This window comes from Crassostrea angulata, chromosome 4, assembly GCF_025612915.1.
Source record: "Crassostrea angulata isolate pt1a10 chromosome 4, ASM2561291v2, whole genome shotgun sequence".
NCBI lineage: Eukaryota > Metazoa > Mollusca > Bivalvia > Ostreida > Ostreidae > Magallana > Magallana angulata.
Window position 1 is genome coordinate 47,535,060 of NC_069114.1, and position 25,866 is coordinate 47,560,925.

The 25,866-nt window shown below is 31.4% G+C and overlaps 3 protein-coding genes across 3 annotated transcripts; all 3 read left to right on the top strand.

Annotated features, from left to right (window-relative positions):
- Positions 1-1,636: 1,636 nt before the first annotated feature.
- LOC128181903 (uncharacterized) lies at positions 1,637-7,886 on the top strand. Its single transcript, XM_052850472.1, has 3 exons — positions 1,637-1,989; positions 2,117-2,281; positions 7,040-7,886. Exons 1-3 carry the CDS (start codon positions 1,683-1,685, stop codon positions 7,273-7,275), a joined length of 708 nt encoding a protein of 235 aa, XP_052706432.1. The 5' UTR covers positions 1,637-1,682; the 3' UTR covers positions 7,276-7,886.
- A 6,983-nt stretch (positions 7,887-14,869) lies between these two features.
- Positions 14,870-16,783, top strand: LOC128181696 (uncharacterized). Its single transcript, XM_052850182.1, has 3 exons — positions 14,870-15,130; positions 15,293-15,457; positions 16,275-16,783. The coding sequence occupies exons 1-3, from the start codon at positions 14,920-14,922 to the stop codon at positions 16,502-16,504; spliced, it is 606 nt and encodes a 201-aa protein (XP_052706142.1). The 5' UTR covers positions 14,870-14,919; the 3' UTR covers positions 16,505-16,783.
- A 3,487-nt stretch (positions 16,784-20,270) lies between these two features.
- LOC128181694 (uncharacterized) lies at positions 20,271-25,514 on the top strand. The gene is made up of 3 exons (XM_052850181.1): positions 20,271-20,654; positions 22,516-22,680; positions 25,261-25,514. Exons 1-3 carry the CDS (start codon positions 20,321-20,323, stop codon positions 25,494-25,496), a joined length of 735 nt encoding a protein of 244 aa, XP_052706141.1. The 5' UTR covers positions 20,271-20,320; the 3' UTR covers positions 25,497-25,514.
- Positions 25,515-25,866: the final 352 nt, after the last annotated feature.

Below are 25,866 nucleotides of genomic sequence, written 5' to 3' on the forward strand. Positions count from 1 at the left end.
TTTGATTTTTTGGCCTCTAAAAATTCCTAATTGCGTAAAAGGGGGTATGGCAATAATTTTTCAAACAAGTATTATTACAACAACAAATTTGCTTTTATAAAACCTACAGAAAAAATCGTTTTTAAGTTATTTGTTTTTTTATTTTACTTGTCTTGTGGCCCCTAATTAGAGAGACCAGTCCTTTCTCCTGATTTCGAAGGAAAGAACATTTATTTTCCCACCATTTTTGTTATATGTGGTTTAACAAAATATCTATTGATAGAATAATACAGATCAAAATGTATGTAAATTTCGACTTAAAATTTGTACTTCATTTTCGTGCCTAGGCGAGCTCCAAGAAATGGCGCAACTGGCATTAAAGAACCAAATAGTTTACCATTTCAAACTAGTTTCACTATATATCATGAAAGTTTATGGTCATATCTCTAGTCGTTTCTGAACAAAATTGATCGTAAAACTTACACAATCACTTTAAACAACCATTCCCCACGATAAGTTCAAGATTTTTTACATCATTAATAGCTGCTTTTTCAATAAAAATGTATCTTGTAAATTTCCTTACCTTGTCATCGGTCTTTTACAAAACTACTTTGTTAAAACCATTCAGATTGCGTACACAGGTACTCTGAAGAGGATATAAAAAAATGCTTACGTTTCTGATCGACAACATCTATGTAGTTTTTGGAAATCAGGTCTATTTCTATTGCCATATTAAGAAGAATTTGTTAAAAAACTTGTACGTGAAAAAAAGAAATCACTCAATGTGGCCTTAAACTTGACATTTAGGTATATCGACAACGTATTAGTATTATCAATTTACAATTGTTACTTCCATTCATACGTCGAATCGATATATCTAAGTGAACTTTAAATAAAAGATACCACAAAATCTGATTCATCTGTTTCATATTTAGATATGTACCTAGAAAAATACATAAATGGTACACTAACAACAAAACATTATATAAATACGTGATGCCTTCAAGTTTGGGTAATTTTTGGTATAAAAAAACACGACGTATTTATAATTTTCATGTTTCATTTAAAATGCATATAAGCATGCAGCGCACAGGAAATAAAGGTAAATTTCCTAAATTAGAACATATATTTAATTAAATGTGACCAAGTGACGATTTGAGTTAAAAATGTAAAACAATGTACGACCAACGGCAATATGTTTTTCAAGTGTCTTAAGTGCCTGAATGAAATACATGTTCACTACATAGCTATTATCCCCCCACCCCAAGCCTCCTTCAAAGCCTCAACCCCCTGCCCCCTTAGGCGATGAATTTCATGATTGAAAAAGTTAACACTGTGGACATTATAATATCAATGTATTTAGTTTATCTCCAAAGACAGTGAAAGTAAGACAGAAATAATACATATTGGCCCTACCAAAAGAGCCTGAACCCATGATCGATACACTTTACTTTAAAAATCGATAAAACAACCTTTCGTTAAACAGGTTCTTTTTCGTATATTTATTTAAGGATGAAAATCAATGAAAATCAATTTAAAAAGCTATATTTTGCACACACATAATGTCTCCAATTTTGATGAAGTATATTCTCCTATGCTTTGCAGACAAGTGGGCCATTTACTTATAAGATACTTTTGAATGATATTGATATGGTATTCGTCATCACCTTTTCCCTTTTTAAACTGAATCTATCATTTATAAAATGTCAAAGAAACTCCGGATGAATCTTAGACTTGGTCTTATCGTGGTACTTATTGCAAAGGTCATTTGTTACCAAGGAGCCAGTTTTGTCATCGAAATGGAGGACATAAGATTTGATCTGTGGATTATAAGTTCACTGTATGCAAGAAGTCGCTTAGACTGCAGCAAAACGTGTGAAATCCATGGTACATGTCTGTCTTTTCAGTACTCCCCTCTGAACGGTCAATGCCGACTTTTCAATACCATTTTCCTACATCAGGATGCTGGAGTATCCGACATCGGATGGCAGTATTATATCGTATCTAATAGTATGGTCAATATAAAAGTTTTTTGTTTTATGTTAAGGTATAAAATGATTTTTTTCTTTGATAACTTTTATCAGTTTTGTACTTAGTGATACATGTACAACCTGAGAGAATTTCTTTTTATTTTAAGGGCGCTGTAGAGACCCGTTTATCGATGGACGAGTATTGGATATATGTTTTATGTTTGCCGGCTTCCACAATTTGACTGAGGCTAAGACAAAATGCGCTGCAAATAATTCAAATATCATCTCTATCACATCAGCAGAGCAGAACCAGTTTCTGAGCAGATTAGCTGGTAACTAAACTTCTTTCTTATTTTTATATTTTAAAAGTTACATCTTGTTTAACTGAAATGATAGTTTGGTTTAGTATTAATAGAGATATAAAAAGAGTTACAAGAAAAAAACTCCCATCAGAAAAAAGAACGCATTGAGATACTCTTTAACTAATTCAGTGGTAAACTTTTATTATTTGAAAATATATTTCAGAACGAAAAGGTCAGGCAATTCATGCGTTAGGGATTTAAAAGTGTTTTTTACATTTCCACACATGGTATATCAGCGCTTGATTTCATTTATAATGGTTTACTCATTCATCAATGAACAATTTGTAAACTGCTTTTATAGAGAAAAACAATTACAATGCGGTATTAAAAACCAGATGACAGTGTAATTCATTTTGTATTATTTTATTATAGTGTTGTTTTTGCCCTTATGATACATGAACACCATACCGAATTTATTAAACTGATACATTTGTCTTTATTTCTATGCTGTGCTTGCCCAAACTGTCGAACATATTTAAAATCAAAGTACCGAAGAACTGACGGGAGTTGATTTTATCGATGTTTATTGATTGCAAAATCAATGATATGTTATTTTGCATGTTTTTAATCTGTATTTGAATTACGCACATTTTTATAATATGAATTTTCGGACTTTTTCGACACACAGGCACGTAGCATCGTTTTTGAATGTGGGAGGGGGGGGGGGCAGACTCATCCAAAAGATCTTGACAAGCCAAAAAAAATAATTTGGAATTTCCCAAAATCTTCTAAATCCTAATCCATGGGGGGCGGGGGGGGGGGGGGCAACTCAAAGGTAATTCAGTTTTTTATATGTCAATTTTAAAAAGTTAGTTGCTGCGAGAAAAAGTGGGGGGGGGGGGGGAGGGCGGGGTAAGCCCCCCCCCCCCCCCCCCTTGATGCTACGTGCCTGACACAAGAATGTTGATTAAAAACCCATATGATTCATGTTAAGTAATATCTACAGATAGAATAAATTCATTCAAACTATGTATCAGTGATAGAAATATTCCTGGAAAATTTATGGATCCAAGCAATATTGAACTCTCGTCTCGTTCAACAAAACGCTCGGCTGTCGCCGTTCATCCCCGACAAGCGAGAGAGACTCTCTGCTTGTCGGAGATTTACGGAGACAGCCGAGCGTCGAGTTGAACAAGAAGACTTTATTGAACTCTGACGTAAGAATACATACAACTACAAAAAATATCTAAATTGTTCGTACCATTTAAAATCTGACTATTTTCAAGGTATTTATAAATATGTTTCCTTGAAAAACAATGCCTTAGCATACATTATTTCGAATTTATCAATTATTCTCATGAACTAATTCTTGTCAGCGGCGATGATTTGTGCTTTGGTCCAAACACTGTTTCACTATCGGTTTGTCAGAGTAACTGCATAGGAGAGTTGATTAAAATCAACTCCCAAAAAGCTATTTTTTGTCCCCCGCCGCAACGCGGAGCGGGGACATAGAAATGCCGGGTGTCCGTCCGTGTGTCCGTGCGTCCGTGTTTCCGTCCGTCACACTTTTTGTAAGCGCTCTCATGCCTACAAATTTTGACAGATTTTCATTAAATTTATACCATATGTTTATACCACTTGGTCAAGTTCGAAAATCAGCATTGGTCGATACTTTTGGTTGGAGTTATGGGATTTTGTGACCTTGTAAGCGCTCTCATACTTTTTTGTAAGCGCTCTCATGCCTACCAAATGTTTATACAACTATTACTTTGGTCAAGTTCGAAAATCAGCATTGGTTGATACTTTTTGTTGGAGTTATGGGACTTTGTGACCTTGTAAGCGCTCTCATGCCTACAAATTTTGATGGATTTTCATTAAATTTATACCAAATGTTCATACCACTAATACTTTGGTCAAGTTCAAAAATCAGCATTGGTCGATACTTTTTGTTGGAGTTATGGGACTTTAACCACAATAATGACTCTGTTTTATCCAAAAATTGACCTTGTAAGCGCTCTCATACCTACACATTTTGACGGATTTATTACACTTTTTTGTAAGTGCTCTCATGTCTACAAATTTTGACGGATTTTCATGAAATTTATACCAAATGTTTATACCACTATTACCTTGGTTAAGTTTGAAAATCAGCATTGGTCGATACTTTTTGTTGGAGTTATGGGACTTTGTGACCTTGTAAGCGCTCTCATGCCTACAAATTTTGACGGATTTTCATTAAATTTACCAAATGTTTATACCACTAATACTTTGGTCAAGTTCTTTTAGATTGTAGTATTTTGGATATATTTGCGACAGGAAAAATAGAAAAAAATGGGTGGTGGGGGTAAAAAAAATGTTCTTCCCAACCTCCCCACACATTTAATTCTGGAACAGCCCTGAATATTTGAAAATATTGCAATGTCATATACAGTATACTAGTATACTGCTTGACCGGCGGGGGACCCAGGAATTCTATTCTTGTTAGCTATACTAAGAGTTTTTTGTTATATCAATGTAGAGATACTTCCGAAAGTTTAACATTTTTCAGACTTTTCAAAGTCAGAGCTTTGCTTTCTTTTATTTATGCTTTTAAAAGTTTGGTTTGACTTACACTGGCATCAACAAGACAATTAAAAAGATCAGTAAACGTGTAAAATTAATTTAGTACCCTTACAGCCATCTATAGAGGATAAGAGAGACTCTGTCATGTAGTTCATTTTTTCCTGCATTTCAGATAAAAATGTATTCGTTATATATTTTCACGTGAAAATGGCTTCAATAGGACCACTCTTAATATACCATAAGATTTATGATTAAATAAGATATAATAAAATTATAATATTATTATCATAACGAATATTAATTATAATGATATTATTAATGATTATCATTAATAAGATAAAATTAAATATTATATAATGTAAATGGTATCTATATATCAAATTAATGACACAATAAAAAAAAACCCGTTTTCGAAAAAGCAAAGTTTACAGACAAGTACCCATACGTCATGAATAAAATAAGTATTGTACATTATATAATTAACATCCGTGGCAACACAAGACTTATGAACCTTATGTGAATCATCATTACATAAAGTTACATGTGCATTTTCATGTGTATTTGCATGTTCACAGACACGGACAATTAATTTTATGTATTGTGTATAAATTTTACATGGTTGTTCAAATTAAAGGAAGTTACATTAGCATTAGAAGATGTATCAGGATGCACTAGTTATTCCTGCCGGTCCTACATAAACCAAACAATATAATAGGACCGATTCATACAAATCACACTTTAAATGATCTGAATTTTTTCCCGGTTAATTAAATTATTAATTAAATAAATTAAGTAGAGATTCTCCAATTAAAACACAAACTTGCATTTGAATCTTAAATCACAAATTCAAAATCTTGACAATTTACTTAGTCAAACATTCGATGCTTACAGCTTATATTGCTTCTGTATTATATGAGAGTATTCAAAACTACTGAAGTCATCATTTAGATGAAGTTACATTTGTACTTACATGTAATTTCTGAAATAATAAATGAACACAGTGTCAAACATGCCCGTGCCAAGGTACACAGTTAGTGCACCCGGTAAACTGTATAAAGAGCTAACAACTTTTTAACTGTTTTATTTGATGAAAGAGAGAGAGAGAGAGAGAGAGAGAGAGAGAGAGAGAGAGGTGGGGGGGAGAGAGAGAGAGTCAAAAGAGTCAGAGTCAGCTTTCCTAACAATACTTTCCTTATACGTGAAAAACAGTAAATAACAAATACATTTACAATAATATTCTTTTCAAAAGTATACTATATAATTGATATAAATAACTCTTTTGACAATATATTCATCATACCTTTTTTTTTTTATTTGTAAGGCTTTTAACATAAAACATGTTTATGGTATTGTTGCCTTTGTGGTTCTACAATTACATTATAAATATTAAGTTATTATTGTACTTATACATTTTAACCAGGGATGTCAATTTTACCTGTATGGGTTAGTTAATTATTTGGGGGCTTTAGTCGAGCGATAGTCGACTACTCGTTCATTTATTTAAAACATTATGCAGAGTTTGTTTTGTTTCAAATCAAATAATGCTACTGTCCCATACATCTTATCTTTAAAAAACATTTAAAAACTTATGATAATGTGTACTCAATGAATTTGATTTAAAATAAATTGAAAAGTATTTTATCTATATATCCTTTAGTACCTGTCCTGGCTTTTCCGTTTTTCTTGTAACGCTTACACAAAACCGAGCTCTATTTCATCTCAGGCACATCAAGTGTGATCTATTCCTTGTTAAGTCATTGTCCGTTTCTAACCATCGATTAAAGATTAATGAATATAAAAAATAGCGCCTTTAGATGATTGATAAGATTAAAATTTTGATTATAAAAAAATCTGATCCAATAAATAAGTGTTAGAAGAAACTTAAATTGTTATCCTCAAATACATGCCTGACTGAGTAAATCAAAAGAGATCAAATATTAGCCGCTTTTAAAAATACACTAGGGAAACTGATCTTACGGGTCAAACATGCCGAGAAAAGAAAACTTATTTTCATTCGTAGCCCCAAAACTGCAGCGTTAAGAATCAATGAATAAAATTTTTTGAATTTTAATCACATCATTACGAGTAATCGACAAAGAAAATAGTCGAATGGTTGTAACCGATCGATAGTCGAGTATCACATTACTCGTTGATATCTTTAATTGATTCATTTATATTTATATACATGGCTATTGATCTCAGAATTTTATTGACAATTAATTTCAGGAACTTTTTCATATCTCTCTCTTCCGGGTGCCAGTTACAAGCGACCATTCATTCAGGGATCCTGGGGCGGAACTGCCTGGATCTTGGACAATGGGACTCCGTTGGTCTATACAAACTGGGACATAGGTCATCCAATGATAACTAGCAACAGACGATACATAAAGTTCTTAGACGGACAATGGAGAGCAACAATTCCTGATTTCATTAGATCTGTGTTTTGTACTTATCAACCATAGATCTGTTTCATGCATAATACTATTGCCGGCGTAACGAAGTATATTGACCCGGATTGAAAATTGACATTGTGGTCATATTTCAACCTTTAATTTTTTCCGGGGGTGCTTTTTCAACGTTGAAATTTGAGACCAAAAGTCGTGAAATTTATACCCGGGGTCATTTTTCAACAGCTTGTTTTCCCCTAATCTCTGGTTATCTTTTACCGTTGAAAATGACCTTGTTGAAAATTGACCCCAGCTACAGAATTTTGAATTGTCTTTGAACTTGAACTTGCTCTACGCGATTTAACTAAATATACTTGAAATTTTCAGACACTTTTTGTTAGGTATTGGACATTTCTGAAGTACTATATAAAACCATTTCATTAATGGAATTTTCCTCTTTAAAAAATATACAGAGCGGGACTGCACCGAAACCCTACTTTTAAGCAAGATCATCTAAAACAATGAGCTACATTTTTTGTAGTGCATTTTTTTTATTGTAATTTACCACCGCAGTAAAAAATAAGATTGTGATGAAATTGATATCAGTTAATATTTATTAGTTTAATGAGAAATTGGTGCTTCTGATTGTTCGAAAAATTTCTTTGATACCTGCATCAATAAATTTTTTGCCGAATCTGCTTATCTCTACTTTTCTGATTTAACACTATTTATAGAACGGGATTTTCCAAAATAAATCCTGTCAACAAAATGTAAAGTTCTGTCTGTTTAATTGTAAGCAAGCAAAATACAACTTAATAACCATAAAAAATAAAAGTTTAACCTTAAAAAATAAAATTTACATTAACTTATTCACGAAATAGAAAATTGTCCTTTCACGATTTTGTCTTCTTGAGACGACGAACAACATTTACGGCGATGCTGGCTGTTCCAAGAATATTCATAATGAACATATATGCCGATACATTTTTACAACATTGCTGTTCAAATTTGCGAACGATGAGTTTTAATTAACACATGCACTTTATTGGAATTAGCATCGTAGAGCAGAGATAAAAGTAGTGTATTTACTCCTTCAGCGTATTCCAAGCATCAGATCTAGATATACCACTTAAAGTACTTCACTGGCCATCTTTTTACCCAAACATTTACAAACGTTCCATATGCATACTATCTTTTGTCGACATATCAACTATTTTCGTCTACGATCGCGTCTCTTTGCATCATAGTTATGCCCAGTTGCATATTTCAGCAATCTATCTCGCATAAAAACCAGATTTAACGAATCATGCTGAACAGTGAATAATATCACACGCCATCGCATGCATTTCCTTTCGTTTTCAATTCAGCCGATTCAAATTTCAACTTTTCTATTTGTGTTATTCATTTAAGGTTGAATAACACACCTGGAAAAAGTCACTCAAATTAATAGGAATTTTTTGATAGTGAAAGATAGGATGATACATAAACTGTACAAATTGTCAAATAGTCAAATCTAAAAAATATGGTAGTGTCACACCGATCAATGCGGTATTAGTTGGAACGTGAATGTGGATCTGTATAATATGGGGCATTATCAATGCAAGAACAGAAACTCATTCGGTACATGCAGAATAATCTTTCGGGTAAGAATATCGGTATGCGATAAAAGACATGTTTTTAAAGTATTTCTTTTCCCCTGCGCAATTATATTAATATCTGCGTCAACAAAGAAATAAAAAATAATGACTCATTCCTAAAGATAACCAATTTTTATTAAAATTTTGTTGTTGTTACAAAATGATACATCAAAAACACAAAAAAATATACAATAATCTTGAATATCGCCGAGCATCATGACCATAAATGCCTCGTCTTGATAAGGGGTAAAATTACGAGTTACCAAAAACATGAGGCACATGGGGCCACATCGCTCACCTGAGCAACAATGACTTTATAAGAGCGTTCTAAGGATATTGTACCATATAGCCCAAATTATCAGTTTGATAATGATCAAACAAAATTTCAGCGTCAATCGTAGAATTATAAGCAAGATACAGAGCTCACAATTATGCTAGCTTTGAGTCATATTTTGTTCACATGAGTTTATTATTTTCAGCTGAAGATTTTTAACTAGGTATTTACTATTCAGCATTTAAAATATAAAAAAAGGAATGGCCTCAGATTTGTGAGCAAAGCTCTGTATGTTACTTATAAATCTGAAAGCTCATGTGAGCTGAAAACCCCCAAAACAGTTTTCTTTTAATTCATCATTTTGTCCATCTGATAGTAATGTGAAAATAGTTCCCTGCCGCTCTACTCCATTTAATAGAAATCATCCAACACTCTGCTGATAAGATTTAATATGCATATTTCATCGCAGATATTAGAAACACTCAGTATGACGTCAGATTAGAGCTCAGAAATGCTATATAGGTCAATGAAAGATACTTTATCTTTCTAATCCTTTATCCGACTTTCATCTTTCAAAATTGCTTAGGATGGAAGAAATGCAACAATTATAAAATTAAGAGTTTGTAATAACTCATAACATTTTTTTTAAAAAAAGAATTTTTTATCAAAATTGTAAATGATGGACTTTTCTGTGTGGTAATACGATTTAGGAAATAGATGTGTATATGAAACAAAAATGACAAGAACAAACCCTCAACAATAAAAAAATCCATAAAACGAAATGAAATAGAAATTCAAAGCAGAGCAACACGGACCTCCTCGTAATCGGAAAAACCCCCCAGAAAAGTCCGTAGACAATAAGGTGATTAATTATAGTCTGAGAATTAGTTTGAAAAACGTCAATCAGCATGCGACCCAGTGGAAAATTGTATTTGCTGACAAGGTCGTTGTATCGACCATAGAACTTACGAAAATATGACTCCAAACGAGACTGTTGATAGTCCTATTTTATAATAGAAATTATACAAGGAAGTCTTTTTGTTTTCAATTAAGATTGAATTACTTCATACGTATAATCAATATTTTCGTTTATCAAATTTTAGACTAAACAAAATCTACAATGACTTTACCACTAGCATAGTAGTTCATGGCAAATTAAAAAAAATATTCTTTTTTGTATATCTTTTGTTTAACAATAGCCCCTCTGGTTTAAAAAAATATGTTTGAAATTAATTAAATAATGACAAATAGTTTGGACTTGATATCACAATCTCAAATGAAAATACCTTTCTCTTATTTTTTTTCTTCAAAATTTAAATAGAAATGATGTATAACTATTGTAAAGAAATTGTCATTATAAATTGTAATATTATCAGAGTTATCCATTTTAAATTCATGATAGCTAGTATGACTTATCTGTAATGTATGTATCATGGTTTGATTAAAATAAGTCAATAAATTTTTTTTGCACTAACCAGATTGTAAGTCTTAAGTTTCACTGAAAGTTTATATTAAATTGATACTCCATAGTAGAGAAAATCATCTTGTCAAATCTTTTTTACAAACTCATCATTATAAATTTTCTTATCAATTTGATGACTTTTTAAACCATTTTATGTCATCTGTGAATGGTTTGCTTTTACTTTTGAATTCCAATATTCGTTAAATGTTGGAATTCAAAGCTCTCTGAAATTGTTCATTATGTTTCTAAAAACCACATACACATTAAAACGAATAGATTTTGATATTGTTAAAAAAAATAAATAATGTACTACAAGTAAAAGTATTTTTTTTAAATCAATATTTTATCAATAGTTTAAAAGCATTGCTCTGCTGTTTTTCACCTTTGCACTGATCTCTAAGTGCAAAAAGATTTACTTTAGTTTATGAATCGATTAAAGCAGCCAATGGTTAAAAAATGATGACATTTAAAAGAATTATCTTTAACATTATGAATATAAATTGTACTAATTTAAAACGCCCTTATATAGTAAACATAAAAATGGAACCATATTTAAATAACATATTACATACATGTATAACAATACGATAAAACGTTTCAGACGCTGAGAAGTTTCTTGATATCTATAAAAAACATTTCAATTTTTTTAAATACAATGTATTTTAAAAAGTTTTCATCTGGTGCATTGAAAACAGCACAGTCATTGTCTATAGATTGTGCTACAATATAATTAAACTTCCTAGTTTATTTTCAAGTGAATGGGTAATTACTGGATTTTATTTTATATGTTTTAAAATCTTGAATTATTTGGCAGATATGGCCTATCGATATTTTTAAAACTTCGATGCTGTGAAATCATAAGAATTCGTACTGGCCCAATTTTCATGGTATTCGAATTTACATCTTCGACAAAAACTAAAGATAATAAATTCAGTTTTTATACTGAAACTAAAACCGACGCATCCAGGAAATTACATTCCCACGAATAAGCAAAATATTGACAATCCACGAAAATTAGCCCCCACGAAATTAAATGATTCCACAGTATTATGTATTGTAATCTTATGGATGATTATACATTATTCAGTCTTTCTGCAACCAAACATGTACCTTATTTACAAACTGAAACCCAGGTTTTCATCGTTTAAATTTCATGACTTTTTTTCAAGTAGCATGAGATTTAGTGCCGAGCAAATCGAGGTGTCAAATCGGAAGACGAAGAAAAATGTTGACATGTTTCACACAAGTAATTGGACGCCTTTTAGTTCTATCTATATGTCTACAATTCTCAAGATTTCTTTATTCAATTCAAAAGAAGAGCAATTTTCTCTACAGCATATTCTAGTAATGGTTAATGTACATGTGGACTTATTCCTTCTGGCCAACTTGCCCGTGTCATAAACAGGTAAATAATGTGAGCAGTAGTCAAATCAAAAGTAGAAACCTTTATAAAGATTTGACATTTATGTCATCAAGTTGACATGTATTTTGAGACTAATTATAGAAGAAAGCAACAACGCTTTAACATTTTTCAGATATGTCTGTAAAAGGATGGGAAACTTTTTTTCTATAACATTTTTCTCATAACAATGAAAAACTTAAGAAAGACAGTTTAGGTTTGATACAAAGTCTTAATCGTACATTTGTTTTTAGTGAAGATTAAAAGACTGGCTTGCATTGGAATTGAATATCTTGTAACTTGTAACAATGACCTGTTATCTTTTCATCCTGTTTGTACTAATAATTTTCATCTATTATATAGTTTATACATATTGTACATAAAAATCATAAATATTTTTTCTATACTGTTCCTTAAGTTTTTAGTGTCATTTAATTTCTTGGTATTTAGTTGATAAAGGTCCTGCTCATGCTTATTAATTCTTTCCTTGATGTTATTATTTCTTTTAATATCTTTTATTTGTTAAAAAAAAACACCAGCCCGGTTTTTTTTTCAACCCAAGATGCGGCAAAGATTTGTAAATTATCGATTATTGACAATTTTAACCAAATGATAATCGCTACAATAGCTTGACTACTAAGCCATAAAGCTTCGACTTAGTGTGTACCAAGTCATTTGGTATCAGCAAAAATCCAATTATTGAGATGTACAATATGTGCAAGATATTTAAAAAACATGCATTATTCATTGATATTTAGCAAATCTATATAAATCGTTAAAAAATAAAGTTCTGTAAATATTAAAAGTTTGCTTAGCACATGCGAAAACACAGATAATATAATAAAATCCTATATATGGGGCGGATATTTTTTAAAAGCAAAGAAATCATTACAATATTTTCGATATTAATGCGGACATTCTGTGATGGCAGACATTTAATGTGACTGGAGACAGCGTAAATTAATAATCATTAAACGTTGAAGTCAAGCTACGTATTATTGCAATATCAATATATAATTATATAAAATGTTAATTTGCTTATTTCAATTTACAGTGTACAGTGGAGCCTCAGATATCCGGACGCCAGATATCCGGACGCTTCACTTACCGGTCGATTTTTATTGGGAACGGAATTTTTACACAATAATTTGTCTCGTTTATCCGGAATTCCGCGTTCCGGATCCGGACGGTCAAATTTTACCACATAATACAATTTTCCTTTAAATTTTACCTCATTTAACCGGACGGTCACATTAAGTGTTCGGGGGCACAAAAGTTTTTTATGCGCAAGTGCAAATTGGTGTAAAAACATCTGACACTGGTTGTTGGTTTTAAACAATGCCTTCGTCCGGTAATCGGGGTCACCTGGTCACGTTATGTACTCGCCCGAGGATATTACGATAACCATGGATGCGACATGTTTAATTGTTGCCATTTAACTTATGAACTGTTATTGTTTGATTAAAATGTCAAAATTGTTTAATTTGTGTTTAAAAAAGTCAACTATTGATTGAATTAAAATTCTATTAATCGTAGTGTGATTAGATCGTTCGTACGCCTATTCATTTTAAAACGTAATTGAAATGAAATATTTGATAATTTGAGTTCTGTTTACGATAGTTATTAAGACAGCTTGGGATGTTCAGCTTATCGACATTAATTTTATAGCGTGTGTTCAATTAACAGTGTAATAATAATTTATGCCAAACATGGCGTGGATGATTGTTCACGCTACTTGTAAATATCGCTTTCGTGCAATTAACTCTATAGAAAGATGGATACGTAAAATTAGCTTGGGTAAGTTCTGTCAATGAAAAAATAGCTTGGACAATTATCAATAAGGGAATATATACAGATTTTCACCCATTTTTAATCATCAAATGTTGAGCAGCTTCAAACATGTCAACACCACCGGCCAAGAGAGCGAGAGTTGCGATCACCGCTAGCTTGAAGAAAAAGATTTGTCAGCGTAAAGTGGAACACCGACTCTCTTCTCTTCGCTTTGTTATGCGAATGTAATAAAAGTATCGGTTTAATACAGTGATTTTTATGTACATGTACATGTGTTGCCTTGAAGAATGTAGTGCTTGGTTTCATGTGGAAAAAACATGTACCTTAAATAATGATTTTAACAATATTTTGTTTTGTTAATTTAAAAAAAAACTAAAATTTTTTTGTAGTGCTTATGGCTATCAAAATAAAATATTTAATTGTATAATTAATTTATGAGTTATGTTTCCATAAATATTAAAGGTAAATATCACAATTCAGATATCCGGACGCTTCACCTATCCGGACGATTTGGCCTGGGACAAAAGTGTCCGGATAAGTGAGGCTCCACTGTAATTCATTGTGAATGTTGGTCATTTATGGCATAAAATTGAACTCACATGTAATTCTTTAATAATAAATGATTCATTAGTTCATACATTATCAACAATAATTACTATAAATAATTGATTGCATGTTGTGTATGCTCCTTATTGAAAACTACAATTACATTTGAGTTAGTTTCATATATATTTTCAATGTGAATTAAATTGTCTTTTAAATTGCGATCAAGAATGTTTCTTCTTAAATCAATAAATACATTAATTTTTCATCGCAAGCAGAAACACATTTGTCAAGAAATCATTGAAACAACAGATTGTATAAACATAGTATCTTTTGTTCCTTTACTTTAAAGCATAAAAATCAATAGAAAAATTTCCAAATTATAAGACATTGTCATTCTTTGATTTTAATGAATAGTCTCGCAGCGTAGAACCCTACTTATTAGACACGTAACTTTTAAGCATGTATGGTAATCTATTACACCTTTTCATTTGGTGCTATCTTTTGTAAAATATCCAGCAGAATGAAACGTGTGTTACAACTAGGTCTTATTATGGTACTAATTACCCAGATCGTTTGTTTTCATGGATCAAGTTTTGTATTGGTCAGCGAAATGAGGGATATTAGATTTGATTTGTGGTCAATACGTTCACTCTCTACAAGGAGTCCTCTGGACTGTTCCAGGAAGTGTGAGACCAATGGTACATGTCTGTCCTTTCAGTACTCCTCTCTGACCGGTCAATGTCGACTATTCAACACCATTTTTCTACACCAGGATTCAGGAGTGTACAACATCGGATGGCACTATTATATCGCATCTAATAGTATGACTTACAAAAAATAGTTTTTCCTTAATTTGGTGTCAAGGCTAAGATTTAATATAATTTAAATGTATTAATTGTTTTATATTGGTAACATATTTCAAACTTTTCTTATTTTTTTTATATGTGACACTTTCTTCGATATGTTATTTTCTCTTTTTTAAGGGCGCTGTAGAGACTCGTTTATTGATGCACGAGTCTTGGACATGTGCTTTAAGTTTGTTGGCTTTCATAATTTAACAGAGGGTTTTAAGAAATGTGCAAAAATCCAGTCAAGTATCATCTCCATAACATCAGCAGAACAGAATGATTTTCTGATCAGATTAGTTGGTAACTATTTTTTGTGGCAGATGTTGCATTTTGAAAATTAATTGGTCTCGAAATTGACTTTCTTTCTATGAATTTTATAGATATTAATGCACTTTGCTCTATCAATATATTCACATTTCTTTTTATAGAAATTATAACAGACTTTGCATTATATAATTAATTAATTGGGCACATATAAAATGCCAAAACAAAGTTATACTTAACAAAACAAATACTACGTTCATTAACCTTAACGAAATGCAAATTAAAAAAAAAAACAAATAGTTAATAATTTTGTCTATAATTTCATTATTTATTAAAATAAAAGAAATGATAGTTACATTGTAAATATTATAATCTGTCCAAAGTTATTGCTTTTGTCACGTTTAGATGATTTTATTTTTATAAACATACCTGAAACTGTTTTAGTTTAAATCAATAAAAGTAACAAATCTAAGAGTTCTTCATTGATAGACCGCTTGTTTATTTTACTAATTTTACAAGAACAAACATCGTACGGAGACTTAAAATGAGGAATATTTAGATCTTTTCACAATTTCGAGTCAATCGGGACACCTCGCATAATTTTGTTTAAAAATGTGAAAATCATACCTTTAACATCGTACGGAGACTTAAAATGAGGAATATTTAGATCTTTTCACAATTTCGAGTCAATCGGGACACCTCGCATAATTTTGTTTAAAAATGTGAAAATCATACCTTTAATATTTAAACTAGTTGAAGATATTCACTCATTGATCTTATTTAAGAGCCATTTAAGCGAATAGTGCAATTTTGTAGTAGAACAAACATTGATCATGATGTTCTTTAATTTCAGGTACTCTGTTTAATGTCTCTCTTCTTCTTAAATACAAGCGGCCATTCATTCAGGGATTCTGGGACGGAAATGATTGGATCCTGGACAATGGAACCCCTTTGGTCTATGCAAACTGGGATACAGGTTATCCAGTGACCAAATGGGGACGATACATAAAATTGGTCAATGGGAAATGGAGAACAACAATCGCCTCGATGACTAGAAGTGCGTTTTGTAGTTATAATCCATAGATCTGTTTTGCAAGAGTATTACAAATACATTATTCTGTTGTATGGTCACACTATGACAGCTTCTCATAATTTGTTTTGTGTATGTTGTTGCACCTGATAATTGATTATTTGATTGTTGCTTGTAACACCTACAATACCTATTGAGTAAGTAATCTTGCTTTAAATGACTATCAATCTAAAATGCTAAAACTTTTATTCTGCTTACCAGATCAATACGATAAGGAATCTGATGAAATTTAGATTCAAATTAGTGTAGTGAAAGTGAAATGCTGAACTGTGATTTTAATGCTCTCATTTTCTTAAATACATGTGATTCAAATTATTAAGAATTTACATGTGTTTCCTGACCCCCCCCCCCCCCCCAGTATTTCCAAGTTCCAAGAAAACGGGGAAAACCGGTATTTAGCACTGGTAATTCCACGTACCGGGATTTTTTCGGCGAACTCTGTCCCAATTACTTCATTTTCATTTATTTCATAACTTCTTATTAGAGTTTACTATTTATAAAGCTTTTAAATTCTATAGATGACAGTTGAATATATGTAAACACTTAAAAAATAAATAAGTCTTTTGATTAATTCAAGAATGTATTTTTCAATGATTATGGCTCTTTAATAAGGTCATATTTCTTTTTTTTTTTAATGTGTAGTACAGTTCAAATATAATTGAAAAGAAATGGTCTAACTGGCAATATACTGAAAGTGTTGTATTACAATGCAAATATTTTTATTAAAAATGAGTGTATTGACTGTATTCAAATTTTTATCAAAATATGAAATTATTACATTACAGGTACACATTTCCATTACATCAGGTCTGCTTAATTGATTTTTATTTTAATTTTGATGCGAAGAAGGTCACAATAAGGACATGTCCCTACCGATTTAAACGATTATTATTCTTGACTCTTATATTTTTTTGTTGGCGACAATTACTATCAAACGCAAAATGTAGTACACAGGTTTTTTCTTAAATGACTAAAGGATAATTCTTATTTCATTAAAAATATTAGTTTAATGAAAAACTTAAATCATTTTGTCCTTAATAAAAATTACTCTTTTTAAGCTACGAGTACATTATGATTTATATGATCATTAAAAATATATGATTTTATAAAGACAATTAGACAGATTCAACATGTGAATAATCTATACTACTATATTAAAATAATAGACTCGAATTTTTTGGCTTTAATACCGAGAAATCGGAAGAGTACTGTCTTTTGTTTTATATATTTTTAACATCATTGGTACTTGGAGATTACCAATTTGTTTTTGTTTTTTCTCAATCAGGCTTCGCTTATTAATAATCAACGAAAATACCTTTAAAAAATCCGGAAATATTCTGATTTTTTCGGATTTTACAACCTTACGCATGCGCATTACATTCACGCTAAATCACGGGATGATCTTTAGTTTATGTTTCCACAATATCACATTTGCATGGATAAACTCAAAAACGATGATACAAATGCGTATAAATTTACATTAAAAATTTGCTATCTATGTATTCTGTTCATGAAAGAAAATACGGGAGATAACTCTAACTCAGTGCATTTAATATGAAAAATTCCGTGAGATCTGAATGTTAACACGGTGTGCAAATTTGATGTATGTTTTAAAAATTGTACAATTTGTTATATTGTCTGAATATCTATCAATTGTAATATATTACAGATTATTCGTATTAAAGTACACGAAATTTTTTTTTAATAATATGCATGGGTATGTTTTTCATATTGATAACCGGTCAGATACATGTATGATCCTTGTTAATATAAAAGTACCGTAGAATTCCGTACGACGAAACTCGATAGTAACACAAGAAATTCACTTTCATCATTTTATGCATAAAATCACTTAATACAAAAATTTTATTTCCCCCTTGTGCACCTTGTCGAGTAGGAAAGAAGCCTACCTTATTTATCACCGAATTGTCTACATATTTTTCCGTTTTCCCGAATACATCAAAGAGATCACGGAGGGTGTTACCGGTCATCAGAAGATGCTCACTCCTCCAGGGCACCTCATCTTACCTCTAATATTTGTAGAGGTCTGCGTTCGCTCTCCTTCTGTTTTATATTTTTCCTTTGGACTTTTGATTATTGAGTACAGTTCGTTATCACCACATTTTATCGCTAACTGTTGTATGTCATTGTTTAAGAATAATTGGATACATGGGTTCATGGGCAAGTTAATAGAAAATCTGAGCATTTAGATTTCCTGAGCATTGTAGTAAGTCTAATCCAATTCATTTGTAAGGTCATCGTTCAATTATTTCTTGAGAGAACTAAAGTTTTATGTACAAATTAACAAAAGAATACCCAAAACAAAATTTATTGAAAACTCTGCTTGTACATGTATACATGATTAATTTACAACAAACATGATAACAATATATGTCTAATTGCACTTCTCGATGTGTTTATCTAACAAAAATAAAATGTAACTAAGCTATGTCTGTACAAATTCTGAATAAGGTGTACACAGGTTTATATTTATATTTTATAGATGCATCTTGGTTTGAAATAAGCACATGTGCTTACCCAAGCAAGTTATTTTACATTTTGTAAGGTTTTGATAACGACTATGCTGTATATGCCAAAATACCTATATGTTCTTTCTAAAAAATCATATTACGATGCATTTTCAAAATATCAACAATCAAAGTTTCTATATAGTAATTTGTGTGCTTCAAATATTGTTTGAAAGTAAGTTGTTTTTGCATTTATTTTGGTTTTGTTTACTTTACTTTTGACCAACTTAATTTTCTATTACGGTATGGATAAAACAATTACAATTTAAAAGTATCAATTATAAAATCAGAAATTATGCATTTATTCTATTCATGAGTCCTACATTGTACACTCATCATCTTAGTGAAAAATTGTAAGCTTTCATTTCCAAAATTAAACATTTCAAAGAGGAACCCTTTAAAGTGTACTATATAGATAGTTACAATTTCGATATTGCACATTCGAAGAAAAGAGAGTTTTGGTCAATTGTCAATGTTATGTAAGAATAGGGCCCTTCATTTTAATTGCTTTTTAGTCATTTCGAAGAACATATTCAAGTTAATTCATTCTCCACCTTTTTAACCAAATCTTAGAATAAGAGATCTAAATGAGACATATTTAAATTGCAGATGAACAATTGAAGTAGTACTTTATCGAATTTATCTTACTCCGTTACGATTTGTGATGTGTAGCGGTAAAGCTTCATTATGCATAAAGTATTTCATTCAACCAGCTTTAAAATGTTTAAATGACTTTACGTCTTTAACATTACATTGTAACTATATCTCAGTAAATCATCAATGTTCACTGAATGTTTTTACAGCAAAGGACGTTTTTGCCCTATTCTACTTCTATTTGAACATTTCCTAAAAACTACACTTTATCTTTTCGAACATCGTCTACTCATTAAATCCAATTAAATTTATATCAATACATAAAGTAATAAGACGTTCTTCAAATTAATTGTTTAAATTTAAGATTATAAAATACTGCTACTGATCTTACTGTCGCGACACTGTACTCTAAGCGCCATTGAATGCACTATAGTTTATAAATTGATTTGAATAGCTAATTGTTAAAAGAAAATAGTATCTAATAGAAAATTCATCAAATTGTAAATATCAAGGGTAAAAGTTTAAACAAATCCATTTTTAGAATAAACAGAGAGATTAATCCATGTTTGATGTTTTGGAAGAATAATCAAACAACACTTAAACGGACAAAGTAGGAAAATCTGACTTTGTGCTCTTTTTTTCGTCGTGTAAGGTATTCTACACAACAGATTGAATTAGCTCTTTCTTATGTGTGTGTGTGAGTGTAAAATGTCAAGCAGAGTCCGGGTGTGGCTGTGGCTGGGACTGATGACGGTGCAGACCTTCCAGACTGTGGCCTACCTTGGATCAAGTTTCAAATTCTTTAGCGAGATGAAGGACATTAGATTTGACCTGGAGATTATATTTTCACTATCAACATGGAGTCCTTTGGACTGTTCCAGGAAGTGTGAGACCAATGGTACATGTCTGTCCTTTCAGTACTCCTCTCTGAGTGGTCAATGTCGACTGTTCAATACCATTTTTCTACATCAGGATGCTGGAGTGTACGACATCGGATGGCAGTATTATATTGCATCTAATCGTATGTGAACACTGTATCTTATATTGCTTTGCGAACAGAATGATAGAAAGATATACAAAACCGTTTCTCTAGTTTTACATTCATGTAGCTCAATGCATTTCTATAACTTTAATACGTAACTTAACAGGCACTGACAAGTTTTTTAGAGTTTGTTTTGCTCAATATCATGTCTCCTTTCTGTACTTTACTTGAAACAATATCAAGGAAGAATTTTCAACCCGGTCGTAGAAATTTGAATGCTCAAAATCTAAAAAATAATTGAAGGTCAAAGATTGTTAACTGAAATACGACCAAACATTTATAAACTGGTATGATTCGTAAAAATTCGCGAATTATTTTTGGATCTTAATGAATTTTTTTTCGAAAGTTATATCTTGATATAAAACAAAAATATACATATAATCTCTTTTAGCTTATAGGTATGATTACGTGTTTTTCTTCATTAAATTTTACTTTTGAAGATTAAAATGTAATTTTATATGTATTTTTCAAAACAATCACACACAAAGTAGTGGAGAAATGTTATACAATAGCAATCAAAACTCACAAGGAAAATAAATAAATAAATAACTTAACCAATAACTTCATAAAACAAGAGTCGTGCAAAGTGTACAAATTTGAAATAATATAAATACAGTATTAAGGAATCATTCTTTGAATCTTATAAGGTAATACTTTCGGTCGGAGCGTGGTCAAATCTATCATAAAGCCCTTCGGGATTTATGCGATTTGACCACGCCCCGACGGAAATTATCACCTCATAATACTCAAAGAATGATTCCTTATTCCTTAATGAAGGCAAAGTATTTTGTGGACATCTAGATCTTTTTTAAATACATAACTAAATATACCTTTGGTAAGCAAAAATGCTTCCGTAGATCCGGATTTTTTTTTTCGCTTGTCAGAAAAGAGGTGTTTACGATGTACAATTTTATATCCTATTTACATCGTCGACATCGCAATGTTGACCATCGAGTAGACATTGTGTCTACATCGTATGCCTTCTTTCCTGTTTACATCGTCGATATCGTCGACATTGCATTGGAAGGGACAACGTAAACGAAATGTACGAGATGTAAACTCCATATCAGTTCAATACATTGAGATGTTAACTAAAATGTCATCAATATAGACAATGTAAATTTGATATTGGTTCAACATCGTCGACATTGCAATGTCGACGATGTAAACGTTAAAGAAATATCTGCGATGTAGACAATGAAAATTAGATATTGGTTCAACATTATCGACGTTGCGATGTCGACGATGTTAACGTTTAAGAAATCTCGGCAATGTCGACGATGTTATCTCAATATCGATTCAACATCGTCGATGTTGCAATGTCGACGATGTAAACGTTAAAAAAAATATCGGCCATGTCAACGATGTAAAATCGATATCTGTTCAATATCGTCAATTTTGCGATGTCGACAATGTCGTTGATGTTAACGGCAAAGCAATATAGGCAATGTTTACAATGTAAAATCGATATCGTATCAATATTGTGTACATCGCGATGTTGACGTTATCGAAAAAGAAATATGAATTGGACATAAATGTCAGAATATACGGTATTTTTTTATACGCGTAAGTAACTTTGGAGTTAAAAATTGTATTTATATAAAATAAAACCGTATATATATATTTTGTGTATTTGATCATTTGCTGTGTAAGAGTGCTTGGGATAACGCTGAAATTAGATAATCGCAAAAAATACCAGTCAAACGTGTACATATACAAAAATAGTTAATTTTCTATCAGATTTCCTTTCCTTTTTAAAAATTATAAGTAGTAAAGTTTTCACTGACTCCATCTATTAATAAGCAATGCCAATAAGTTCTTTTTTTCTTCTTGTTTCAAGGGCGCTGTAGAAAGCCGTATATAGATGGTCGAGACTTGGACATATGCTTTACGTTTGCCGGTTTTCATAATCTGACAGAAGCTAAGGCGAAATGTGCGACAATCCAGTCAAGTTTCATCTCTATCACATCAGCCAAGGAGAACGAGTTTCTTACCAGATTAGTTGGTAACTAATTTTGTTACTTCTTTCTTTTTTCAATATTACTATACCTATTTTGTAATAGTGCGATAGTAGAATAAAATTTAAGAGTGGCCAGGTTTGTATTTTTTCTACATATTAACGCGCCTGTAAAAATGCAAAAATCCGTAGTGAATACTGCAATTTTTAAAAACTCGCTCTTAGTCTATAAAGAGTATACTGGTATTACTCTAGTCATGACCAAACAACAGAAGTGATTATTTTTTCCATTTAATTAAAAACATAAATTTGGCTTATGATCCTTGATTTTAAAGAGCCTTTACAAGCTTACTCTAAATAACTATAAAAAAAACCATGCTAGTAAAAGCTTAAAATGCTTAATTTTTTGTTTGAATATTTTCTTCCATTGACAAAATATTGAAATCAATATTCACATTAAATGTTGAAAATTAATAATGTTGTCGTGGTAAGGGTATCTCAAAAACTGGAAGAACCCAATACCCATCTTTTAGCATACGTGAAAGAACATCTGGTGATGCAAATAATGTTTTTTCGGGTCATTTATACTGTTATTTCTTTCGAAAAAAAAAAAACATGTTTATTGTCATTGATGGGGTAGGTCTACTTGTAAGACGCGTTTTATTCTTTTCGTTGCCAAACACTCAATGTTGATGCGACTAGATTTGCAATTCTAAACAAACTCAAAAGTTGTGATACAGTCTCTAGTCTGGTTCATGTTTTTTAAAGTTACCGACTTTAGTTTTCATTGGACATGTTTTGCTTTCAAATAAAAGATTTATATTTTTAAAGGCAAATTTGATTGTTGAATGATTTTCCCGTTGTAAGGAAGGTGAGTGCTGCTCTTCTGCATTATGACGTTATTTAAGAAATAAATGTCATGTTTCACGTTCATGTCAAATATTAGACCTTATTTCCTATATTTTCATTTGTAGCAAATTATGACGATAACACTGTTCCATACTTTCTTTTTTATGATTACCTAGAAAGCAGCTTTGCTTAAATATGACACTATTATTGACAAGACAACACTATTTTATTATAAACAGTGACACAGTAAAGTAATAACACTTCCGTGAAAGTTGCAGAGCGGTGTTTAAAATTTGAAAACAAAGCGATTGAATGATGATTTAGAGTGTACTAAGGTATTTTTAAAGGACATTTTATCGCAAAATCATATTCAAGAGAATAATAAATTTCATCGGACATTAAAGAAACCAGCTATTTTAATTTTTTTACGGAATTAAACGAACAGAGAAGCAGAAGGAGTTAAATTTGACCGTAAATGGACTAAACACAAAAGGTTTGTGATTTTGCGTTTGCGATTTTTATCGAGACCTGTTATAAAAGTCAGAAATTAGCTATAACTGATTTTCACTACTCTGACAAAATGCATTATTTGCAATTTGTTACGATGTCGATCCCAAAACGTATTCTTACGTAGACATTTATGATTTATCCCCTCAATTAATGTTATCTAAAATGAATAAAACTTCGTATATAAAAATATAGATAAGGAATTTTTTCTTATGCCTAAAGTATGTTTTCATTATGGTACTAGGTCTGTTTGAGCTCAATTTGACTTCATAGAAAAAGAAATGACCAGATTATTCATGCTTTGACCTATTGACTCAGGCTGGTGTTATCCAGGATTGCGCAAACATAAGAGAAAACATTTGCAAAAGTAAATATGATATAATGAAGCTTTGTAGGAGTGCGTTACAAGAAATAACATAAAAGAAAAAGTAAAAATCGTACGCTGTTAATAAAATCTAAACATAGAATATTGCTAACCCCGGTCGTATTTTTCGTAATTTTTTAATGAATCCAATATACCAATATACATTTGTAATGCTCCAAAAATATAGCAATATTTTATGCATTTTGATATTTTGCGATGGTCCCCACTAAAATCAACACAGTCGAATTTACAATTTTTTATTTATAAGGTAGAAAATGAGATTAATATTCTCATTATAAAATTTGAAAAAAAACCTGCCGTAGTATTTTTTTTAATCTGCTTTGAATTGCGAAAAATGGCAATTTCCTATACATTCCTGCTCCAAATGTACCCGTAATTTGAAATAGCCCCCAAAAAGAACATGATGGTCGATTTTTTGAAATCTTTGCGGGTAAACTAGACCTGGTATTAATTACATTTGGTTAAAAAATGAAGTGTTTTGTTATAAAATTGTAGTTTTTCCGCAAAAAAAACAAATCGTCCTCCTTAAATACATATTGGTATATGACAGAGACTGTATCGCCATGTCATCGATCTTGGGATGTTTTCGCAATAATGGTAAAATAATTATTATTATGATGATAATGCATAATGTGTAGGAAACGAATTATGACTTACGACTTTTCTCGACGAAACAGCCTTCTTAATTGAATGATAGTATATGGTTACATTTTCTGGCATGCTTTGCTCGGCCATAAAATGATTTGTTTGTCGAAAGGTCGTTCGGCGTATGTCGTCTTAGCGATTTTTTTTCGCAGATGTTCGAAAACAGTGTTGTATCCGAATGTAATAAGATTGTACTAAATTTAAGTGCAACTTTAATGACTTGGTTTTTTTTTTCATTTTAGGTACCCTGTTAAATATTCCCTTCCCAGATACCAGTTACACGCGGCCATTCATTCAGGGATTCTGGGACGGAACTGACTGGATCTTGGACAATGGAACCTCGTTAGTGTACACAAACTGGGGCGTAAACCAGCCAAAGAAACTCAATATGAAAAAATACTTAAAATTACAGGATGGGAAATGGCATACGATAATTGGTTCAAAAGTTCGACCAGTTTTTTGTAGTTATGTACAATAAATGACATTTAAAAAATGACGTAATATTTTAAGGATATGTTTTTATACACCACAGGTTGAGTTTCAGTCACGTCCTGTGTGCGTAGTGCATTAACAATAGTTCATTTTTAACTTTTTTAAAACTAGAAGGCGAATTCTTACTAGTTTTTGTGTAAAGCATCTCTAGATTGAGATGAATGTAAATCGTGAAATTCATGGTTCTACCACACCTAGTGCCCCACAAATGTGAGGAAGAATGAAGCCCTCTACCAAAATTATAAAATTCATGCTTCTGGGTAAAGGATTCGGGCTCAAGGGCTTGGCCAATGTGGTCATATAGTGGAAATGTACTAGTATTTCATCTTAGAAAATATAAGGAAATCTTTATCTCT